Genomic DNA, 21,540 nt, shown 5'->3' with positions numbered 1-21,540 from the left:
ATTAAAGGTTAGGTGCAAGGGGGAATCAGAAACTATGTGGATGACATCTTTATACTCTATCACATTTAAACCCATTGGTCTTACACTTTGAAAGGCTCTGTTACCCATGAGTGACTTTGTAAGGTCATATATTGATCATTAAGAAAATATTCATTCACTAAGTTAAATCTTCCAGATGTTGGCATATTTTAACACAGAATATTTTTTAATAATTATATTCATAAATAGTACCACTAACCTCATCAGGCAAGTCATTTTTAAAACTTTTTCTTTTGTGTTGGGGTATAGCCCATTAACAATCAATGATGTGATAGTTTCCGGTGAACATCAAAGTTTCAGCCACACATACACATGTATCCATTCTCCCCCAGCCTCCCCTCTCATCCAGGCTGTCACATAACATTGAGCAGAGTTCCCTGTTGCACTTTTTTTTGTTGTTGTTTGGCCACGCTGCATGCAGTATCTTAGTTCCCTGACCAGGGATAGAGTCCCTGAAGTAGAAGTGCACAGTCTTAACCACTGGACCACCAGTAAGTCCCAGAAAAGTCTTTAAGTATTAAAAAACTACTGAGTTCATATGGCAGATACAACTTCCCAAATTCTAATATTCATGTGAAAGCTCAGTTTTACCATTGGCAACAAACACTGTCAATTGTTATCCTTGAAGAGACAGACTCATTTTATTCCTTTTGGGGCCAATGTCTGCCAAGTACTCAAGTTCTAATAACCATAGTTTGACTGTCAGTTATTTTTTCAAGTATATATTGTGTTCCATGAAAAAAGGTGCTAGTTCAGTTTGCAAGTCAAACTATTAATTGCGTAAGTGCTTCTCCTTGAGAAAATCATCATACTTCATGTAGCAGAATACTTTACGCATACTTTCCCCATCACACAGAATATTAAAAAGATCTATTCTCAAAGGGTTGAGATTTAATAAAGTTAATAATGTTTATGACTTCATCAAGGCTAGTCTTAAGTAAAATTGACATTTATTTCACTGTGTGTGTGGTGGTGGTGAAGAATGTGATATAAACTAGTATAGTTTGATACCCCTAGTCTGATTCATGCTAAGCCATCAGCAGTTTTACCCACCATTGCTTTGCACTATCAATGAAAATGTCAAAACATCTCAACATTACTATGAAATGGTAAATAACATCTCAACATTACTATGCAAAAAGTTTTGACCTTGAGGACCACCAGAGTTCACAGGTACCACCAGAGGTCTGCAGACCACATTTTAAGAATTGCTGACTTTACAAATTCTGATTTGTCCCTGCAAGCTGCCCAGACTGTGAAAAAGAGAAGGAAAATAGCTTCTTAATGTGTGAAAAATTAACAAGTGAGAACACAGAGGACCATCCAGTAAGAGGTTCCCATTCTTAAACTACAGACAGTTTCAACATATCCCAATTCACATACTTCAGATTTTCTCAGACAGGACTTTAGCAAGGGGTGAGTGGGAACTCCCAGCAGGGATCTACAGATTGCCACTTATACAACAAAAGAAAAGAGCTTCTGTCTGATTAGTGGCTCCAGAATTAAAATTTCAGAGTAGCTGAAGCTTGCCTTAACTGATCCCCATCCACCTTTTGGCATGCTCACCAATCTCCCTGCCTTCCAACTCCTGCCCCCTAACCAGTTGGTACATCCAGCCTGCCCATCCTCTTTCAATGTTACCTCCCTTATTTTCCCATCCTTAATTAATGTGTTCATTTGGTTTGTCTTATTAGTTTAATTACTTTTTTTCTAATTCACACCAAGCTGCACGTGACTTAACTTTCCCAGAAAACCTTTATTTTTAAAAGGCTACTTTGGGGGCTTCCCTGGTGGTCCAGTGGTTAAGAATCCACCTGCTAACGCAGGGGACATGGGGTTGGAGCTCTGAGCAGGGAAAATCCCACATACCATGAAGCCACTAAGCCTGTGTGCCACAACTACTGAGCCTGTACATTAAAGCCGTATGCCCCAACTACAGAAGCCCCCACGCCTATAGCCCCTGCTCCGCAACAAGAAAAACCACTGCAATGAGAAACCTGCGCACCACAACCAAGAGTAGCCCCCACTCGCCTCAACTAGAGGAAGCACACATACATCATTGAAGACTTGGCATAGAAATAAATAAATCTTCCCCCCCCACCCAAAAAAAGGCTACTTTTTGGCCCAAATGAAATTTTAATTACTGAGATTTCCTTTCCTATACTATGGAGTGTTTAGGGGCAAGAGTCTTCCCTGATGGAGGAATAGAAAGGTCATGCTAGGAGAGACAGACAACATGGTATTATGGAAAGAACATAGACTTTGGAATTACACAGGCCTGTGTCCAAGTTTGCATTGGAGAAGGAAATGGCAATCCACTCCAGTATTCTTGCCTGGAGAATCCCAGGGATGGGGGAGCCTGGTGGGCTGCCGTCTCAGGGGTTGCACAGAGTCGGATACAACTGAAGCGACTTAGCAGCAGCAGCAGCAGTGTCCAAGTTACAGATCTACTTTTATGATCTGGGGGAAGTTATTTGACCTCTCTGGGACTCAATTTCCTCATGTGTAAAATGTAATGATAGATAATAACTTCCTTGCAGAGTTCCTGTGAGTATTAGTGACTTTGTGTATAAATCCAGCACAGTCTCTGTGAGACAGCAGGCACTCAGTAAGTGACAGCTATTATCTGGTTCTGTGTTAGGGAATTTGTCTTTAGAAGCATCAGGTAATAGTTTTCTGCCCCACCACTACCTCCTGATCCTAGAAATGAGCTCTCTATCCTAATTACCATGTCTCTCTCTAGCTGAGTCTCTTCTGTCATTTGATTCCTTTGGAGACTGGGCTGAGACTATAAATACCTAGGACTGCTTCCCCAAGCTACTAGGAATGAAGGTTACCTGCCTATACTTCCTGACCTGGAGGGATCCCCTTTTTACAACAGAAATGATGATGCTGTGCACTTGATCAGATTCTTCATAATGCTTGACTGCTGAGTCTTTGGGATTTTCTGACCCATAAACAAAAAACTGAGCACCATGGTCCTGGGAAGAGGCTACTTTACTCTACCTTTTCTTTCCTTGGGATTTCTAGCCATATGCAACTATTTTCCAACAGCCCCTTTCATGGATCTTTATCATTACTGGTCTTTATATGTCCTTAACACAGTTTCTGAATACATCTCAATTTATATTTAGTTAAAAAATATTATTTGGTATGACTTTCCAGGAAGGAGGTAAACTTGCAAAAATAATAAAGTTACCATAAAACTAGCATATACTGTACTTGTAACTAGATTCAAGGTTAGTAGAAATAATGATTCCAACAATAGGAAACTCAGAGTAATACCTAAGCTATAATAAACTAAAGACTAAAGGTAAATAGGATCGGTCCTAGTGGAAAGCCCTGTCTAAATGGAACTAAGAGGTAAGAGGAATCAACTGGTAAGAGATTACTGAACAACAAAAACCTTGAGGAAGAAAAATAAAAACCAGACACAATAGATTAAATAAAACGTACAGTCAGCAGATATAATTTACATATTAAACAGAATCTTACCTACCTGATCAAGTTCAAGCAAAAAAATAAGGAACAGATATAGATTTAAATAACTTCTTTACCTGGAAGAAGCTGAAAAACAAGGGGGGAAATGTAAAAAAAAGTTATAACCAACAGTTGAGTCTCTTACCCACTTTGTTACTTTCCTCCTCAAGCAGCCTTCTCCTCTGAACACTTTTTAGTCATTTTTATGTAACGAACAAGATTCTCCCTGTTGACAGTGAGATATTTAAGAGTATTTGAAGTCTGTTGATTCTATTCTGTCTTCAGTGATTCACCTGTGTACCTTCATAAAATATAGTCTACATATTTAGTGACTCAGTCTACTCCACAATAAAATGGGTTTAGTACTAACCACGTTTAAAAAGGCACTGGAATACTTAATGTTTCCAAAACATTATGTGCAAACCTGAGGGAAAAACACATCCTACTATGGTCAAAGTATTATTTATTTTTTGGTCAAGTAACTTTTAACCAACAAATCTGTTACTAAAGTCATATGAGCAAGATTATATAAATTACAATGGCAAAAACTTAAAATTTTACATGAAGAATAAGAGTTACAAGTGCCAAATTTATAATGCTAAAAAACTTTTTGGGGGGCATTTTATTAGGTATTTTATTTAATTCCTTAAATAGTGCTATAAAATTGGTGTCACTGTTGCAATTTTACAGGTAAAAAATGTGAGCGCTTGTCCAGGGCATGTTAACAGAGCCTGGAGTCAAGTTCAGAGCTTGTTGTTTCCAAGGTGCTTACATTTCACTGATATTTAAAATTACTACTAAATAACTTTGAAATTACTGAATAAAAGAGAGTTTAAAATTGCATTTACATACAAGTTACAAATTGCCTGTTATTAATGCTGCAGAAAAGTGTAGAACCACATTCCTCCAGCGTAAAATGAAAAAGACCAGCACTTTCGCCTGGAGTTCATAGAAATCATCAAAGAAGAGAATATCTTCTTAAATTAGAGGTATTTCCAGCTGTTGGAACAACTAGAGCATGCAGCACATGGTCCATCCAAGGATGACTTCAGTGCACGTGTACATTCAGGCAGACTAAGAATGACTAAGGAAAATCTTGCCTCTGCCTTGGCAGGCTCACAGTCCTAGTGGTAGTTGCATAGAGTGATTCTGTGAGTCTGAATACTTTCCTGAAAGTGATGGGGGATGAAGGGTGAAGAGGCAAGGACATTCACATGAGATCGCAGTTAAAGACAGCAGTTGAGAGGCTCTTGTGGTCCAGGTAAAGAAATGTAAGGGTTTGGACAAGAGGACTTTTTTTTGAGATACTATTTGTCAGTCTCCATTTTTGACCATTTTTTCCAAAATAAAAAAATAAACTGACCTATTAAAAAAGAGAGAATGTCTTCTTGTCCCACTCTCACATAACTACTAAAACAGTAGGCTTTCTATCATACAGAAGTACATTTAAAGATATCTATCATTTCTATAGGACCAAATATAGCATTTTGATAAAAATGAGAGAACGAGTTCATTCATACAACCTCAGTGACCTTTCTCTTACACTTCTCTGAACAGCACCTGTGCCCCAGTCTGAATCCAGCTTCTCTGGCAGCATACATTTAAAAAGACAAGAATCCTTTCAAAGAATGATGGGGTGTATAAAGAGGGACTTAAAGGAAAGGGCAAGGAAAGCTATAACTGAAAGACTGCCTGGACAAAAGTCAATTCATACTCTAATGCTAATGTTCTAAGACTAAAAATAAAAAGTTTATCACATAAAATTATATACTCTTAAGACTTCCTTATCTGCTTAGTTTTAGAAGTAAACCATTTACAGTTTGTTACAAAAACAACAACAAAAAGTTTTCCAGATTTAGAAAGCAAGTTCTAAAAGTAAATTATCAAAATTCTAAAATTATCAAAACATGATATACCAAATTATAGAATACATACTCTCTAAATTTCAGAGTACACATGAACCCACTTCAAGAAACGATTTGGGGACTTTCCTGGTGGCACGGTGGATAAGAATCCACCTGCCGATGCAGGGGACACAAGTTCAATCCCTGATCCAGGAAAATTCCACATGCTACAGAGCAACTAAGCCTGTGCACCACTGAGCCCAAGCTCTAGGGCCCCATGAGCCATAAGTACTGAGCCTGTATGCCCCAACTACTGAAGCCCATGTGCCTAAAGCCTATGGTCTGCAACAAGAGAAATCACCATAATGAGAAGCCCTTGTACTGCAATGAAGAGTAGCCCCTACTTGCCTTAACTACAGAAAGCCTGTGCGTAGAAAAGAAGACTCAGGGCAAGCAAAAAATAAAGAAATTTTTTTAAAAAGAAACTATTTTGTAAGTTATTTTAACTCTGATTAAACTTAAGCATTGTTCCTCAGTATAAGATTAAAGATTTGTATTGAATATCAGAAGTGCCAGTTTCTAGGGTATTCTTATTAACAAAAGTAGAAAATGATAAAATTTTGTCTGTAAGATAACCGCATGGGAAAATGGCAGTGGATCTAGATATCAAGCAGTGGATAAATTATACTGAAACATCATTTGCTAATCCCAACTGCATACTTCTGACTGCCCACTGAAACAAAAATCATATTTTCTAAAAAGGTCGGGCAGGGGTGGGGGGGGTGTATCTATAAAACCCACACTTCACAGTGGGATCACAGTAAGGATGTGTTATGCAACAAGCAGGGAATGAACTTCTATGTAACTTTATGTAGAATTTAATTTCCTTGTGGGTATTTCCCCATTTGAATTAATGCAAATTACATTACTCATCCTAGAGAGAAATATGAATCAATCAGGCCAAGTACAAATATAAAAATGAAGTTTCTCCACTATGACTCACTCACATCACAACTGTCAAATGAGACGATAAAAATAAAAACTGAAGAAAATAACCTGGGGAAATACTATTCCAAGGCAAACTTTTTAAAAATAAATGTGAACAGCCAAGTATATAAGTTGTACCTCCCTCAGAAGAAAGTCACTGTTTTTACCAGGAGAGGTACCCAACCATCCTTCATGGCCAAAGACGTTGAAAATTAATTTCCGTATTAATTGGTGTGAATATGAAAACAGCTTATATATTATATATATTCTAAAAAGCTAAGGAACTGGTATTTGTCAAGGTAAAACCAGAAGACATTTGTCCAGAAGGCCTGGTATACCCAGAAATTATTCAGATAATGACACTAATAAGTATTTGCACACTTATTAAAATGTATAATTTTATTTAGGGCTTCCTAATACAAACATACTTGGTAGGCTTCCAAGTACTTTTACATAGACTTGAAATTATCCAGGCCTCATAATGAAGCTGTGTATTTTACAGGTGCAGTGGATAAGGTGGCACTGCCATCATCACCCTGTTGTTGAGGAAACTGAGATTTACGGAAAGAGAACTGAGGTATTTTTCATTCAGCTGTTCCTTCTGCGGTACCAGCATGAGGATGGAGCTATGAAGGGAGAGGCTAGATTAGAATAAGAAACCAGTTTTTAATAGGGTCAACTGTGCTTGGAAGAGAGACTGATATTTGTTAATTGCCATCTTCCTAAGATTCAGAATTGACCAAAGGAAGATCACCATCCCAGGTCTTAAGTCTTGACAGGAAAACAGGAAGAGCAAATAGTTTCTCTGGTGGCTCAGATGGTAAAGAATCTGCCTGCAATGCAGGATACCCGGGTTTGATTCCTCGTTGGGACAATCCCCTGAAGAAGGCAATGACAACCCCCTTCAGTATTCTTGCCTGGAGAATCCCATGGACAGAGGGGCCTGGTGGACTACGGTCCATGGGGTCGAAAAGAGTGAGCGACTGAGCAACTAACACTCTTATTTAACCAGCACTTAAATAGCATTTACTATGTGTCAGGCACGTTCTATGGCTTTTATAAATATTTATTAATTTAATCCTCACAATGAACTTCTCAAATAGTACTATTATTATCCATATTTTACAGATGAGGAAACTGAAGCACAATAACTTATCCAAGGTCACATGGCTAATAGCATATAGAACAAAGATCCAAACTCTGACTTCAGAGTTCAGGCTCTTAACCATTATTTGGTAACACAAAAGGTTAGACAACCCCATCATCTCATAACTAAAATCATCTCAATCATCAACTAGTCTCAGCTCTTCATTTTAAAGGTTAAACAAGGGAGAAGAATTCAAAAGATAACCAGAGCTTGATAACTGAGCCTGGAATCATACAACAGATTTCTAAGACCCAGTCATTTTTAAAATTCTCTACTATTTACTGCCTATACTAATCATTTATAATGTATTAATAGCATGGGTTATCTTAGATCATCTTTCTTTCTAAGCCTATGTTCTGCCTTCTCGGTTTGAATAAACCTTCTAGGGATGGGACCTATGCCTCCTACCTCTGGGCAACCCTACTCCTGATATATGTCCCACACAAAGGGCGTCATATGGCGTCAGTAGGGATGAGGCCTTAGGTGACAATGAAGCAGACTATGTTAAGGTGAAGAACAAAGATGAAAGGTTCTGCCTACTTTAAATGTGTCCACTGCTTGCCCTCCTTCCCTTCGTTTATATTTAGAAAAAGAGAACACACACACACACACACACACACAAAGAAGCCTGTCTCTACGTAAGGCTTCCAGAAAAAAAGGCTTCTGAATTCAATCTCTCTGAGAAGTGGAAAATAAGTCAAGAGCTACATAAGCTGAGGGAAAACTGAACTTAATGAATTACCTGCACAGATGGCCAGTTACCTTTACTTAAGAGTCCACTGTATCTAATTTCAGAGCTACCCTGAGTATAATTTAAAGCTAAACTTCAGTGATATTTAAATGCCCTCAACCTTCCTATTAAGCACCTGACCAAGTCTGTCTTTAAATTCTCAACTTCAATCTGTAGTTAATTTGAGGAGGATTAAACCAATCCTCCCCACGGCTGTGATCACTGACCTTTTCTAATAATCTAAGATCATGAACCAAATAGGAAGCACAGTTCATTCTTTGTCCATAAAAAACCAGAGCATAAAGAGATATTTATCCAAATTAGGAGTACCTTAAATAACGATTCCATAGGAAATATTCCCCATTGACATATCTAAAAGGGCAGCAAATTACCCAGTTTGGTTAACTCCCCCACCTTATCTTCCCTGACCTTCACTACCTGACAACATCTAGGATTTTGCAAGAGCTAAGAAAAAGATTACTGAAGCAATATTTTGTTCTCAAATCAACAATCTCCAAGTACTCTGAAGCAAGTTACACTTACACATACCTGCTTCCTAAGGTGAAATCCAATTTTTACAGCTGAGCTCAAATGTCTGTTGAATTTCTCTCAATCAACAACTTGTCACCACCCTCTGAGGTTAAAGTCTTACCTCAGTATAGCATCTGCACGTGGACCTGCTGAAGATGACCACAGGGTGGCTGTGGATACAGGCCCGTGCCTGGGCTCTGGGATCCTCGAGAGCCGTGAGGTGGGCCCTGAGGTGGCCACTCACCACAACAGCTGAGCTTTTTGGCAAAATTTGACTAGAGAGATGATCCTTAGCTACAAGTAATAGAAGCAAAGATGCTAATTATCAGAAAGAAAAACACGATGATGCAGCTTCTAATATTAGGTATACTCTACAAGCCTTACAATTTTAGCCCCAGGAGTCAAAATAAGGACTCTGAGGAAGGACTCTACCATGGATTACATCTTTAGTTCTGTCATCTGACTGGAGACTTCCGGCAGTTCATTCGCTATTCCCCTCTCATTTCACCATACTCAAAGTTAGTTCTCAGGGATCCTGACAAATGATAGCAAGAGCCTGAACCATCCCTGCAAGGTAGAAGAGTTAGTAAGAGGCTCTGGACACTGAGGGCCACATGTACCCGACCCTCACTCCCACTCGTGTTTGACACACAGAGGCCCCAAATCAGACATTACGTCCCCTTCTCATACAACTTGCCCGGGACACAGGCACAGCCAGCTCAAACCAAGCCTTCCTCCTTTCCCTCCAGCTAATTCTTGGATAAGCAGACGCAGGATCTTTAGGACACAGAAGCAGCCAATTTTCAAAAAAAAAAAAAACAATTTTTTTTTCAGCATCTCTGTTTCCTCCCCAGACTTTGCTGGGGCCCAATCTGGCACCATAACCAACATGATCCAGCGGAATGGTATGTGATCCCCACATGACAGCTCTGTCATCCTGTGCAGCATCACCAGCCAAAACCACTGAGAGATTGCTAGCTCCAGCTTGTAAATGTCTAAACTAGCCGTCTTCTTCAGGGCTCACACACAGACCAAACTCAATCCTATCCTTACTATTAATATTTTCTCTGCGAATTATTTCTTCTCATTTCTACTTGTCTGAGACCTAAATGTTCCCCAATCTCTTCATCATTTTCATAGTTTATATTCATGTTTACTAGAGAGGGAGTGAATATCTAGATGCATCATCTCATTTAGTGTTTACAAGGATACCATTAGGCAGGCTCTGCTATCTCATCACCCCTATTTTGCAAATAAGGAAACATTCAGAGGTAAAGCAACCTCCCCAAGGTTGTACAGCTTACAGTAAGTGATGGAGTTAAAATTCAAATCAGGGTTATAGTTCTCTAAGTGAAGTGAAGTAGCTCAGTCACGTCCAACTCTTTGCGACCCCATGACCTATAGCCTACCGGGCTCCTCCATCCATGGGATTTTCCAGGCAAGAATATGGGAGTGGATTGCCATTTCCTTCTCCAGGGGAACTTCCCGACCCAGGGATCGAACCCGGGTCCCCCGCATTGTAGGCAGACGCTTTACCGTCTGAGCCACAATGGAAGCACAGTTTTCTAGAACTATAGCAAAATTGTAATTAAGCTCTGGTTTTTATTTTGTCTTTTCCATTTTACTTATTTTAGAAGGCAAAGTGGATACAAGGATTCCTAGTGGTAAAACATCATAGAAAGAGAATCACAGGATATGAGCATAGGAAAGACATTTGGGGCCACTAAGCTAACCAATTCATTCTACTGATAAAGAAACTGAGGTCCAAACAGGTAATTAATCGGCATTGGAGTCAGGGCTACCACACAAGCTTCCTATCCCATTATGCCTTATTGCCTCTCTTGACTTCACAGGGATGACTGATTCTAAAAGGTGACAATTCCTTACATAACATCTATGCTAAAGTCCCCACCCTCCTATTAAGCTCAAATATTTGTCAATACACAGAACACAGTACTAAGTACCATAGCAAGGAAAGGAATATCTTCCGTAATCAAAAGAGCTGCAGTCTTACTGGGGAAAGACTATTCACCACAAATAAAAATAAAACAAACAAATGGATAGGTAAATAAATAAATAACAAGAGATTGCCCAAATAAACACAATCATCAGAACTTTTCCTTAAATTCCACCTCTAACAAAGGCAAATATAATTTATTCATTTTATCATTTATTTTCAAAATTTCCCCCTCAATTTTGAAATAAAATTTGAAGCAGCACTGAAAGAAATATATTAAGTAAATGTTGCAAGAACTACACAGGACCAGGTGGTCAGAAAAACCCACATAAAATAATGTTTCTTCTATTTTGCCCCAACTCTTTTGCCTGAGATCAATTCGTAATATTTTGATCCATCACGTATCTACTATCCACTTACAAAAACTCTAAAGCGTAATAAAAGAGAGAAAATGCTCCATGCTTAAACATTTATAAGAATTATTTACATCAGTAAAAGAGATTGGATAGCCCAGAAACAGACAAATATGGAATAATTTATAATAAAATATATTGCAAAACAATAAAGAGAGAATGTATTTTTTAAATAGTATAGCAATGATGACTTGATAATTTGGAAAAAACTTTTTTCCCTTATCTCTTACTATATGACAAAGCACGTTAAATGGAACTCTGAGGCAATAACTTCCTAAGCTTAGAAGTAAATACAAAGGAAAAGAGCAACAGATTATACTGCAAAATAATAATAATAATAGTAGGGTTATTAAGGCAAAAGACTGGCTTAGAGAAAATATTTACATTTAAAACAAAACAAAACAAAAAACAACAAGCAAATTGGTGAGAAATAGCACTACCATAATGAGAAAATGAATAAAGAACAGAAATTCTTTAACTTATTAGAAATAAAAGAGCAAACCTAGAATAAAAAAAGGTCTATTGATTTTATTTCATAATCAGAAATGCAAATTAAAACAATGAAGAATCATTTCTTACATATTAAAAATGAAAATTCCCACTGGCGGGTAATTGTACACTGAGGACAGTCCATGGATATGAGGGGGTATGTAAATAAACTATTACTATTCTTTTGGAAATCAATTTGACAATGTGGATATAAACAGAAAGAGCCATATATATATTTTAACCTAGCACTCTCACCTGGGTTATTATCTTAAAAGAAATCTAAAATAATTAAAATATTATACGGTACTCACAAAAATGATCCCACTTCCTAGTCTCATAAAAGCTTTCTGTAGATTTTATTAATATAACTAGCATCACCTACGGAGAAGGCAATGGCAACCCACTCCAGTACTCTTGCCTGGAAAATCCCATGGACGGAGGAGACTGGTAGGCTGCAGTCCATGGGGGTCATTAGGAGCTGGACACTACTAAAGTGACTGAGTAGCAGCAGCAGCAGCATCACCTAGTAAATGGAAAACTTCCCTTTTCAGTACAAGTTCCATAAATTCAGGAGTAATCATGATCAGTTCAGTTCAATCACTCAGTTGCGTCCGACTCTTTGCAACCCCATGGACTGCTGCACACCAGGTTTCCCTGTCGATCACCATCTCCCAGCGCCTACTCAAACTCACATCCTTTGAGTCGGTGATGCCATCCAACTATCTCATCCTCTGTCGTCCCCTTCTCCTCCTGCCTTCAATCTTTCCCAGCATCAGAGTCTTTTCCAAGGAGTCAGTTCTTCCCATCAGGTGGCCAAAGTATTGGAGATTCAGCTTCAGCATCAGTCCTTCCAATGAACACGCAGGACTGATTTCCTTTAGGATGGACTGGTTGGATCTCCTTGCAGTCCAAGAGTCTTGACCAACACCACAGTTCAAAAGCATCAATTCTTTGGCGCTCAGGTTTCTTTATAGTCCAACTCTCATATCCATACATGACTACTGGAGAAACCATAGCTTTGACTAGACAGACCTTTGTTGGCAAAGTAATGTCTCTGCTTTTTAATATGCTATCTAGGTTGGTCATAACTTTTCTTTCAAGGAGTAAGCATCTTTTAATTTCATGGCTGCAGTCACCATCTGCAGTGATTTTGGAGCCCAGAAAAATAAAGTCTGTCATTTGTTTCCATTGTTTCCCCACCTATTTGCCATGAAGTGATGGGACTGGATACCATGATCTTAGTTTCCTGAATGTTGAGCTTCAAGCCAACTTTTTCACTCTCTTTCACTTTCATCAAGAGGCTCTTTAGCTCCTTTTCACTTTCTGCCATAAGGATGGTGTCATCTGTGTATCTAAGGTTATTGGTATTTCTCCTGGCAATCTTGAGTCCAGCTTGTACTTCATCCAGCCTGGCATTTCACATTATGTACTCTGCATAGACGTTAAATAAGCCGGGTGACAATATACAGCCTTGACGTACTACTTTCCTAATTTGGAACCAGTCCATTATTCCATGTCCAGTTCTAACTGTTGTTTCTTGACCTGCATACAGGTTTCTTAGAAGGCAGGTAAGGTGGCCTGGTATTCCCATCTCTTTCAGAATTTTCCATAGTTTTCCATAATTCCCACAGTCAAAGGCTTTGGCGTAGTCAACAGAGCAAAAGATGTTTTTCTGGAATTCTCTTGTTTTTTCTATGATCCAATTGATGTTGGCAATTTGATCTCTGGTTCCTCTTCCTTTTCTAAATCCAGCTTTCACATCTTGAAATTCACGGTTCACATACTGTTGAAGCCTGGCTTGGATAATTTTGAGCATTACTTTACTAGCTTGTGAGATGAGTGCAATTCTGCAGTAGTTTGAACACTGCTTGGTATTGCCTTTCTTAGGGATTGGAATGAAAATGGACCTTTTCCAGTCCTGTGGCCACTGCTGAGTTTTCCAAATTTGCTGGCATATTGAGTGCAGCACTTTCAAAGCATCATCTTTTAGGATTTGAAATAGCTCAGCTGGAATTCCTTCACCTCCACTAGCATTGTTCATAGTGACGCTTCCTAAGGCCCACTTGACTTTGCATTCCAGGATGTCTGGCTCTAGGTGAGTGATCACCCCATCGTGGTTATCTGGATCATGATCTTTTTTTGTATAGTTCTTCTGTGTATTCTTGCCATCTCTTATTAATATATTCTGCTTCTGTTAGGTCCATACCATTTCTGTCCTTTATTGAGCCCACCTTTGCATGAAATGTTCCCTTGGTATCTCTAATTTTCTTGAAGAGATCTCTAGTCTTTCCCATTCTATTGTTTTCCTCTGTTTTTTTGTACTGATCACTGAGGAAGGCTTTCTTATTTTTCTTGGAGATGGTCTTAATCGCTGCCTCCTGTACAATGTCAGAAATCTCCATAGTTCAGGCACTCTGTTTATCAAATTTAATCATAGTTTAGCCTCAGGTGAAACAATAGGGAGGGAACACAGCCCCAACCAACAACAGAAAATTGGATTAAAGTTTTACTGAGCATGGCCCCACCCATCAGAACAAGACCCAGTTTCCCCCAAACTCAGTCTCTCCCATCAGGAAGCTTCCATAAGCCTCTTATCCTTATCCATCAGAGGGCAGACAGAATGAAAACCACAATCATAGAAAACTAACCAAACTGATCACATGGACCACAGCCTGAACTCAATGAAACTATGAGCCATGCTGTGCAAGACAGTCCAAGATGTATAGATCATGGTGAAGAGTTCTGACAGAACATGGTCCACTGGACAAAGGAATGTGAAACCACTTCAGTATTCTTGCCTTGAGAACCCCATGAACAGTATGAAAAGGCAAAAAGACAGGACACTGAAAGATGACCTCCCCAGGTTGGTAGGTGCCCAATATGCTACTGGAGACGAGTGGAGACATAATTACAGAAAGAACGGTCGACTACAAATTGGCACTTACCAAGGGCATTGCCAAGGAGTGAACAATAAAGGAATTTGCCATCTGCCTCTATGGAGATTGAACCCCATCCTGCTATAGATGTTGATCTTCAACAACCCTGGAGGGAGTTCAGGGTGGAGTGAGGCACTCTGTGTTCCAGGGAATCTGGTGGGAGAGGTCTTTAGATAGTTTGGTATTTTTAGGAGCAGATTTCATGATCTTAATCCTTGCGTCTCCACATATCTAGAGAAGCACTAAATCCCTTCATGGTGACATCAGATCCTCGTGACTAACAAAAAACCTTTTGTAAAATGAGTGCTTCATGGTACTGAACTCCCCCTTTACCAAAACCTTATATATTGACCTTCTCCAGTGAATGGCAAACCACTTCAGTATTCTTGTCTTGAGAATCCCATCAACGGTATGAAGAGGCAAAAAGACAGGACACTGAAAGATGAACTCCCCAGGTCGGTAGGTGCCCAATATGCTACTGGAGACGAGTGGAGACATAATTACAGAAAGAATGAAGAGACAGAGTCAAAGCAAAAACAACACCCAGCTGTGGATGTGACTGGTGATGGAAGCAAGGTCCTATGTTGTAAAAGCAATATTGCATAGGAACCTGGAATATTAGGTCCATGAATCAAGGCAATTTGGAAGTGGTCAAACAGGAGACGGCAAGAGTGAACGTCGACATTTTAGGAATCAGCAAACTAAAATGGATTGGAATGGGTGAACTTAACTCAGATGACCATTATATCTACTATTGTGGGCAAGAATCCCTTAGAAGAAATGGAGTAGCCATCATAGTCAATAAGAGTCCGAAATGCAGTCCTTGGATACAATCTCAAAACCAACAGAATGATCTCTGTTTGTTTCCAAGGCAAACCATTCAATATCACGGTAATCCAAGTCTATGCCCTGACCAGTAACGATGAAGAAGCTGAAGTCGAATGGTTGTATGAAGACCTACAAGACCTTTTAGAACTAACACCCAAAAAAGATGTCCTTTTCATTATAGGGGACTGGAATGCAAAAGTAGGAAGTGAAGAAACACCTGGAGTAACAGGCAAATTTGGCCTTGGAATACGGAATGAAGCAGGGCAAAGACTAATAGAGTTTTGCCAAGAAAATGCACTGGTCATAGCAAACATCCTCTTCCAACAACACAAGAGAAGACTCTACACATGAACATCACCAGATGGCCAACACTGAAATCAGATTGATTACACTCTTTGCAGCCAAAGATGGAGAAGCTCCATACAGTCAGCAAAAACGAGACCAGGAGCTGACTGTGGCTCAGATCATGAAATCCTTATTGCCAAATTCAGACTGAAATTGAAGAAAGTGGGGAAAATCAGTAGACCATTGAGGTACAACCTAAATCAAATCCCTGACTACACAGTGGAAGTGAGAAATAGATTCAAGGGACTAGCTCTGATAGACAGAGTGCCTGGTGAACTATGGACAGAGGTCTGTGATACTGTACAGGAGACAGGGATCAAGACCATCCCCAAGAAAAAGAAATGCAAAAAAGCAAAATGGCTCTTTGAGGAGGTTTTGTAAGTAGCTGTAAAAAGAAGAGAAGTGAAAAGCAAAGGAGAAAAAGAAGATATAGCCATCTGAATGCAGAGTTCCAAAGAATAACAAGGAGAGATAAGAAAGCCTTCCTCAGGAATCAGTAAAAAGAAATAGAGGAAAACGATAGAATGGGAAAGATTAGAGATCTCTTCAAGAAAATTAAGGATACCAAGGGAACATTTCATGCAAAGATAAGCTCAATAAAGGACAGAAATGGTATAGACCTAACAGAAGCAGAAGATATTAAGAAGAGGTGGCAAGAATACACAGAAGAACTGTACAAAAATATCTTCAAGATTCAGATAACCACGATGGTATGATCATACCTACAGCCAGACATCCTAGAGTGTGAAGTCAAGTGGCCCTTATGAAGCATCACTACGAACAAAGCTAGGGGAGGTGATGGAATTCCAATTGAGCTATTTCAAATCCTGAAAGATGATGCTGTGAAAGTGCTTCACTCAATATGCCAGCAAATTTGGAAAACTCAGCAGTGGCCACAGGACTGGGAAAGGTCAGTTTTCATTCCAATCCCAGAGAAAGGCAATGCCAAAGAATGCTCAAACTACCACACAATTGCACTCATCTCACAGGCTAGTAAAGTAATGCTCAAAATTCTCCAAGCCAGGCTTCAACAATACGTGCACCGTGAACTTCCAGATGTTCAAGATGGTTTTAGAAAAGGCAGAGGAACAACAGATCAAATTGCCAACATCTACTAGATCATAGAAAATGCAAAAGAATTCTAAAAAAACATCTATTTCTGCTTTATTGATTATGCCAAAACCTTTGACTGTGTGGATCACAACTGTGGAAAATTCTAAAATAGATGGGAATACCAGACCACCTGACCTGCCTCTTGAGAAATCTGTATGCAGTTCAGGAAGCAACAGTTAGAACTGGACATGGAAAAATGGACTGGCAAATTAGGAAAGGAGTACGTCAAGGGGTTATATTGTCACCCTGCTTATTTAACTTATATGCAGGGTTCAGTTCAGTTTAGTCGCTCAGTCATGCCCGACTATTTGCAACCCCATGAACTGCAGCATGCCAGGCTTCCCTGTCCATCACCAACTCCCGGAGTCCACCCAAACCCATGTCCATCGAGTTGGTGATGCCATCCAACATCTCATCCTCTGTCGTCCCCTTCTTCTCCTGCCCTGAATCTTGCCCAGCATCAGGGTCTTTTCAAATGAGTCAGCTCTTTGCATCACGTGGCCAAAGTATTGGAGTTCCAGCTTCAACATCAGTCTTTCCAATGAACACCCAGGACTGATCTCCTTTAGGATGGACTGGTTGGATCTCTTTGCAGTCCAAGGGACTCTCAAGAGTTTTCTCCAACACCACAGTTCAAAAGCATCAGTTCTTCAGCACTCAGCTTTCTTTATAGTCCAACTCTCACATCCATAAATGACTACTGGAAAAACCATAGCCTTGACTAGACGGACTTTTGTTGGCAAAGTAATGTCTCTGCTTTTTAATATGCTGTCTACGTTGGTCATAACTTTCCTTCCAAGGAGTAAGTGTCTTTTAATTTCATGGCTGCAATCACCATCTGCAGTGATGTTGGAGCCCACAAAAATAAAGTTAGCCACTGTTTCCTCATCTATTTGCCATGAAGTGATGGGACTGGATGCCATGATCTTAGTTTTCTGAATGTGAGCTTTAAGCCAACTTTTTCACTCTCCTCTTTCACTTTCATCAAGAGGCTTTTTAGTTCCTCTTCACTTTCTGCCATAAGGGTGGTATCATCTGCATATCTGAGGTTATTGATATTTCTCCTGGCAATCTTAATTCCAGCTTGTGTTTCTTCCAGTCCAGCATTTCTCATGATGTACTCTGAATATAAGTTAAATAAGCAGGGTGACAATATACAGCCTTGACGTACTCCTTTTCCTATTTGGAACCAGTCTGTTGTTCCATGTCGAGTTCTAACTTTTGCTTCCTGACCTGCATACAGGTTTCTCAAGAGGCAGGTCAGGTGGTCTGGCATTCCCATCTCTTTCAGAATTTTCCACAGTTTATTGTGATCCACACAGTCAAAGGCTTTGGCATAGTCAATAAAGCAGAAGTAGATGTTTTTCTGGAATTCTCTTGCTTTTTCTATGATCCAATTGATGTTGGCAATTTGATCTCTGGTTCCTCTGCCTTTTCTAAAACCAGCTTGAATATCTGGAAGTTCACAGTTCACGTATTGCTGAAGCCTGGCTTGGAGAATTTTGAGCATTACTTTACTAGCTTGTGAGATGAGTGCAATTGTGCGGTAGTTTGAGCATTCTTTGGCATTGCCTTTCTTTGGGATTGGAATGAAAACTGACCTTTCCCAGTCCTGTGGCCACTGCTGAGTTTTCCAAATTTGCTGGCATATTGAGTGAAACACTTCCACAGCATCATCTTCCAAGATTTGAAATAGCTCACCTGGAATTCCATCACCTCCACTAGCTTTGTTCGTAGTGATGTTTCCTAAGGCCCACTTGACTTCACATTCCAGGATGTCTGGCTCTAGGTGAGTGATCACACCATCATGATTATATGGGTCATGAAGGTCTTTTTTGTACAGTTCTTCGGTGTATTATTGCCATTTCTTATTAATATCTTCTGCTTCTGTTAGGTCCCTACCATTTCTGTCCTTTACTGAGCCCATCTTTGCATGAAATGTTCCCTTGGTATCTCTAATTTTCTTGAAGAGAACTCTAGTCTTTCCCATTCTATTTTTTCCCTCTATTTCTTTGCATTGATCGCTGAGGAAGGCTTTCTTATCTCTCCTTGTTATTCTTTGGAACTCTACATTCAAATGGGTATATCTTTCCTTTTCTCCTTTGCTTTTGGCTTCCCTTCCTTTCACAGCTATTTGTAAGGCCTCCTCAGACAGCCATTTTGCTTTTTTGCATTTCTTTTTCTTGGGGATGATCTTGATTCCTGTCTCCTGTACAATGTCACAAACCTCCATCCATAGTTCATCAGGCACGCTGTTTATCAGATCTAGTCCCTTAAATCTATTTCTCACTTCCACTGTATAGTCATAAGGGATTTGATTTAGGTCATACCTGAATGGTCTAGTGGTTTTCTCCACTTTCTTCAATTTCAGTCTGAATTTGGCAATAAGGAGTTCATGATCTGAGCCACAGTCAGCCCCTGGTCTTGTTTTTGCTGACTGTATAGAGCTTCTCCATCTTTGGCTGCAAAGAATATTATCAGTCTGATTTCGGTGTCGACCATCTGGTGATGTCCATGTGTAGAGTCTTCTCTTGTGTTGTTGGAAGAGGGTGTTTTCTATGACCAGTGTGTTCTCTTGGCAGAACTCTATTAGTCTTTTCCCTGCTTCATTCTGTACTCCAAGGCCAAATTTGCCTATTACTCCAGGTGTTTTTTGACTTCCTACTTTTGCATTCCAGTCCCCTATAATGAAAAGGACATCTTTTTTGGGTGTTAGTTCTAAAAGGTCTTGTAGGTCTTCATAGAACTGTTCAACTTCAGCTTCTTCAGCGTTACTGGTCGGGGCATAGACTTGGATTACCATGATATTGAATGGTTTGCCTTGTAAATGAACAGGGATCATTCTCTCGTTTTTGAGATTGCATCCAAGTACTGCATTTTGGACTCTTCTGTTGACTATGATGGCTACTCCATTTCTTCTAAGGGATTCCTGCCCACAGTAGTAGATATAATGGTCATCTGAGTTAAATTCACCCTTTCTAGTCCATCTTGGTTCACTGATTCCTAGAATGTCGACGTTCTCTCTTGCCATTTCCTGTTTGACCACTTCCAATTTGCCTTGATTCATGGACCTAACATTCCAGGTTCCTATGCAATATTGCTCTTTACAGCATCAAATCTTGCTCCTATCACCACTCCCATTCACAACTGGGTGTTGTTTTTGCTTTGGCTCCAACCCTTCATTCTTTCTGGAGTTATTTCTCCACTGATCTCCAGTAGCATATTGGGCACCTACCGACCTGGGGATTTTATCTTTCAGTGTCCTATCTTTTTGCCTTTTCATACTGTTCATGGGGTTCTCAAGGCAAGAATACTGAAGTGGTTTGCCATTCCCTTCTCCAGTGGACCACATTCCATCAGACCTCTCCAACATGACCCCTCCATGTTGGGTGGCCCCATACTGCATGGCTTAGTTTCATTGAGTCAGACAAGGCTGTGGTCCGTGTGATGAGATTGGCTCGTTGTCTGTGACTGTAGTTTCAGTCTGTCTGCCCTCTGATCCCCTCTCTCAGTGTCTACCCTCTTACTTGGGTTTCACTTACCTTGGACGTGGGGTCTCTCTTCATGGCTGCTCCAGCAAAGCGCAACCCCTGCTCCTTACCTCGGACATGGGGTAGCTCTTCTCGGCCTCCGCTCCTGACCTCGGGTGCCGGGTAGCTCCTCTAGGCCACGGCCCCTGACCTCGGGCACAGGGTAGCTCCTGTAGGCTGCTGCCCCTGACTTCGGGTGCACCGTTGCTCCTCTCAGCTGCCGCCCCTGACCTCGTGCGCGGGGTAGCTTCTCTCAGCAGCCGCCCCTGACCTCGGGCACCAGGTAGCTCCTCTCGGCTGCCGCCCCTGACCTCTGGCCCAGGGTATGCCAGGCTGGATGAAGCACAAGCTGGAATCAAGATTGCCGGGAGAAATATCAATAACCTCAGATATTCAGATGACACCATTCTTATGGCAGAAAGAGAAGAAGAACTAAAGAGCCTCATGATGAAAGTGAAAGAGGAGAGTGAAAAAGTTGGCTTAAAGCTCATCATTCAGGAAACTAAGAACATGGCATCCAGTCCAATCACTTCATGGCAAATAGATGGGGAAACAGTGGAAACAGTGACAGACTTTAATTTTGGGGCTCCAAAATCACTGCAGATGGTGACTGCAGCCATGAAATTAAAAGATGCTTGCTCCTTGGAAGGAAAGTTATGACCAACCTAGATAGCATATTCAAAAGCAGAGACATCACTTTGCCAACAAAGGTCCATCTAGTCAAAGCTATGGGTTTTCCAGTAGTCATGCACAGATGTGAGAGTTGGACTATAAAGAAAGCTGAGTGCCAAAGAATTAAAGCTTTTGAACTGTGATGTTGGAGAAGACTCTTGAGAGTCGAGTCCTGAGTGTGCATTGGAAGGACTGATGATGAAGCTGAAACTCCAATACTATGGCCACCTGATGCGAAGAACTGACTCATTTGAAAAGATCCTGATGCTGGGAAAGATTGAAGGCAGGAGGAGAATGGGACAACAGAGGATGAGATGATTGGATGGTATGACTGACTCAATGGACATGAGTTTGTGTAAACTCTGGGAGTTGGTGATGGACAGGGAGGCCTGGCATGCTGCAGTCCATGGGGTCACAAAGAGTCTGATACGACTGAGCAACTGAACTAAACTGAACCGCCACTTTGGAGCAGTCTCTCAGAGCTATCTGAGATGCTGCC

General features: G+C 40.3%; 1 protein-coding gene across 1 annotated transcript in view; it reads right to left on the bottom strand.

Moving 5' to 3' along the window:
• Positions 1-11,635: 11,635 nt before the first annotated feature.
• LOC132345309 (craniofacial development protein 2-like) overlaps positions 11,636-21,540 on the bottom strand; it is a 33,163-nt gene continuing 23,258 nt past the window's right edge. Inside the window, exon 2 of the mRNA XM_059886977.1 lies at positions 11,636-20,718. Within this exon, the coding sequence (XP_059742960.1) occupies positions 18,695-19,906 (1,212 nt within the window). The 5' untranslated portion in view covers positions 19,907-20,718 and the 3' untranslated portion in view covers positions 11,636-18,694. The remainder of the gene's footprint in view (positions 20,719-21,540) is intronic.

The sequence above is a fragment of the Bos taurus genome, chromosome 5 (genome assembly GCF_002263795.3).
Source record: "Bos taurus isolate L1 Dominette 01449 registration number 42190680 breed Hereford chromosome 5, ARS-UCD2.0, whole genome shotgun sequence".
NCBI lineage: Eukaryota > Metazoa > Chordata > Mammalia > Artiodactyla > Bovidae > Bos > Bos taurus.
The sequence above is the reverse complement of the archived record's forward strand: the minus strand, read 5'-3'. Positions and strand labels throughout refer to the sequence as shown.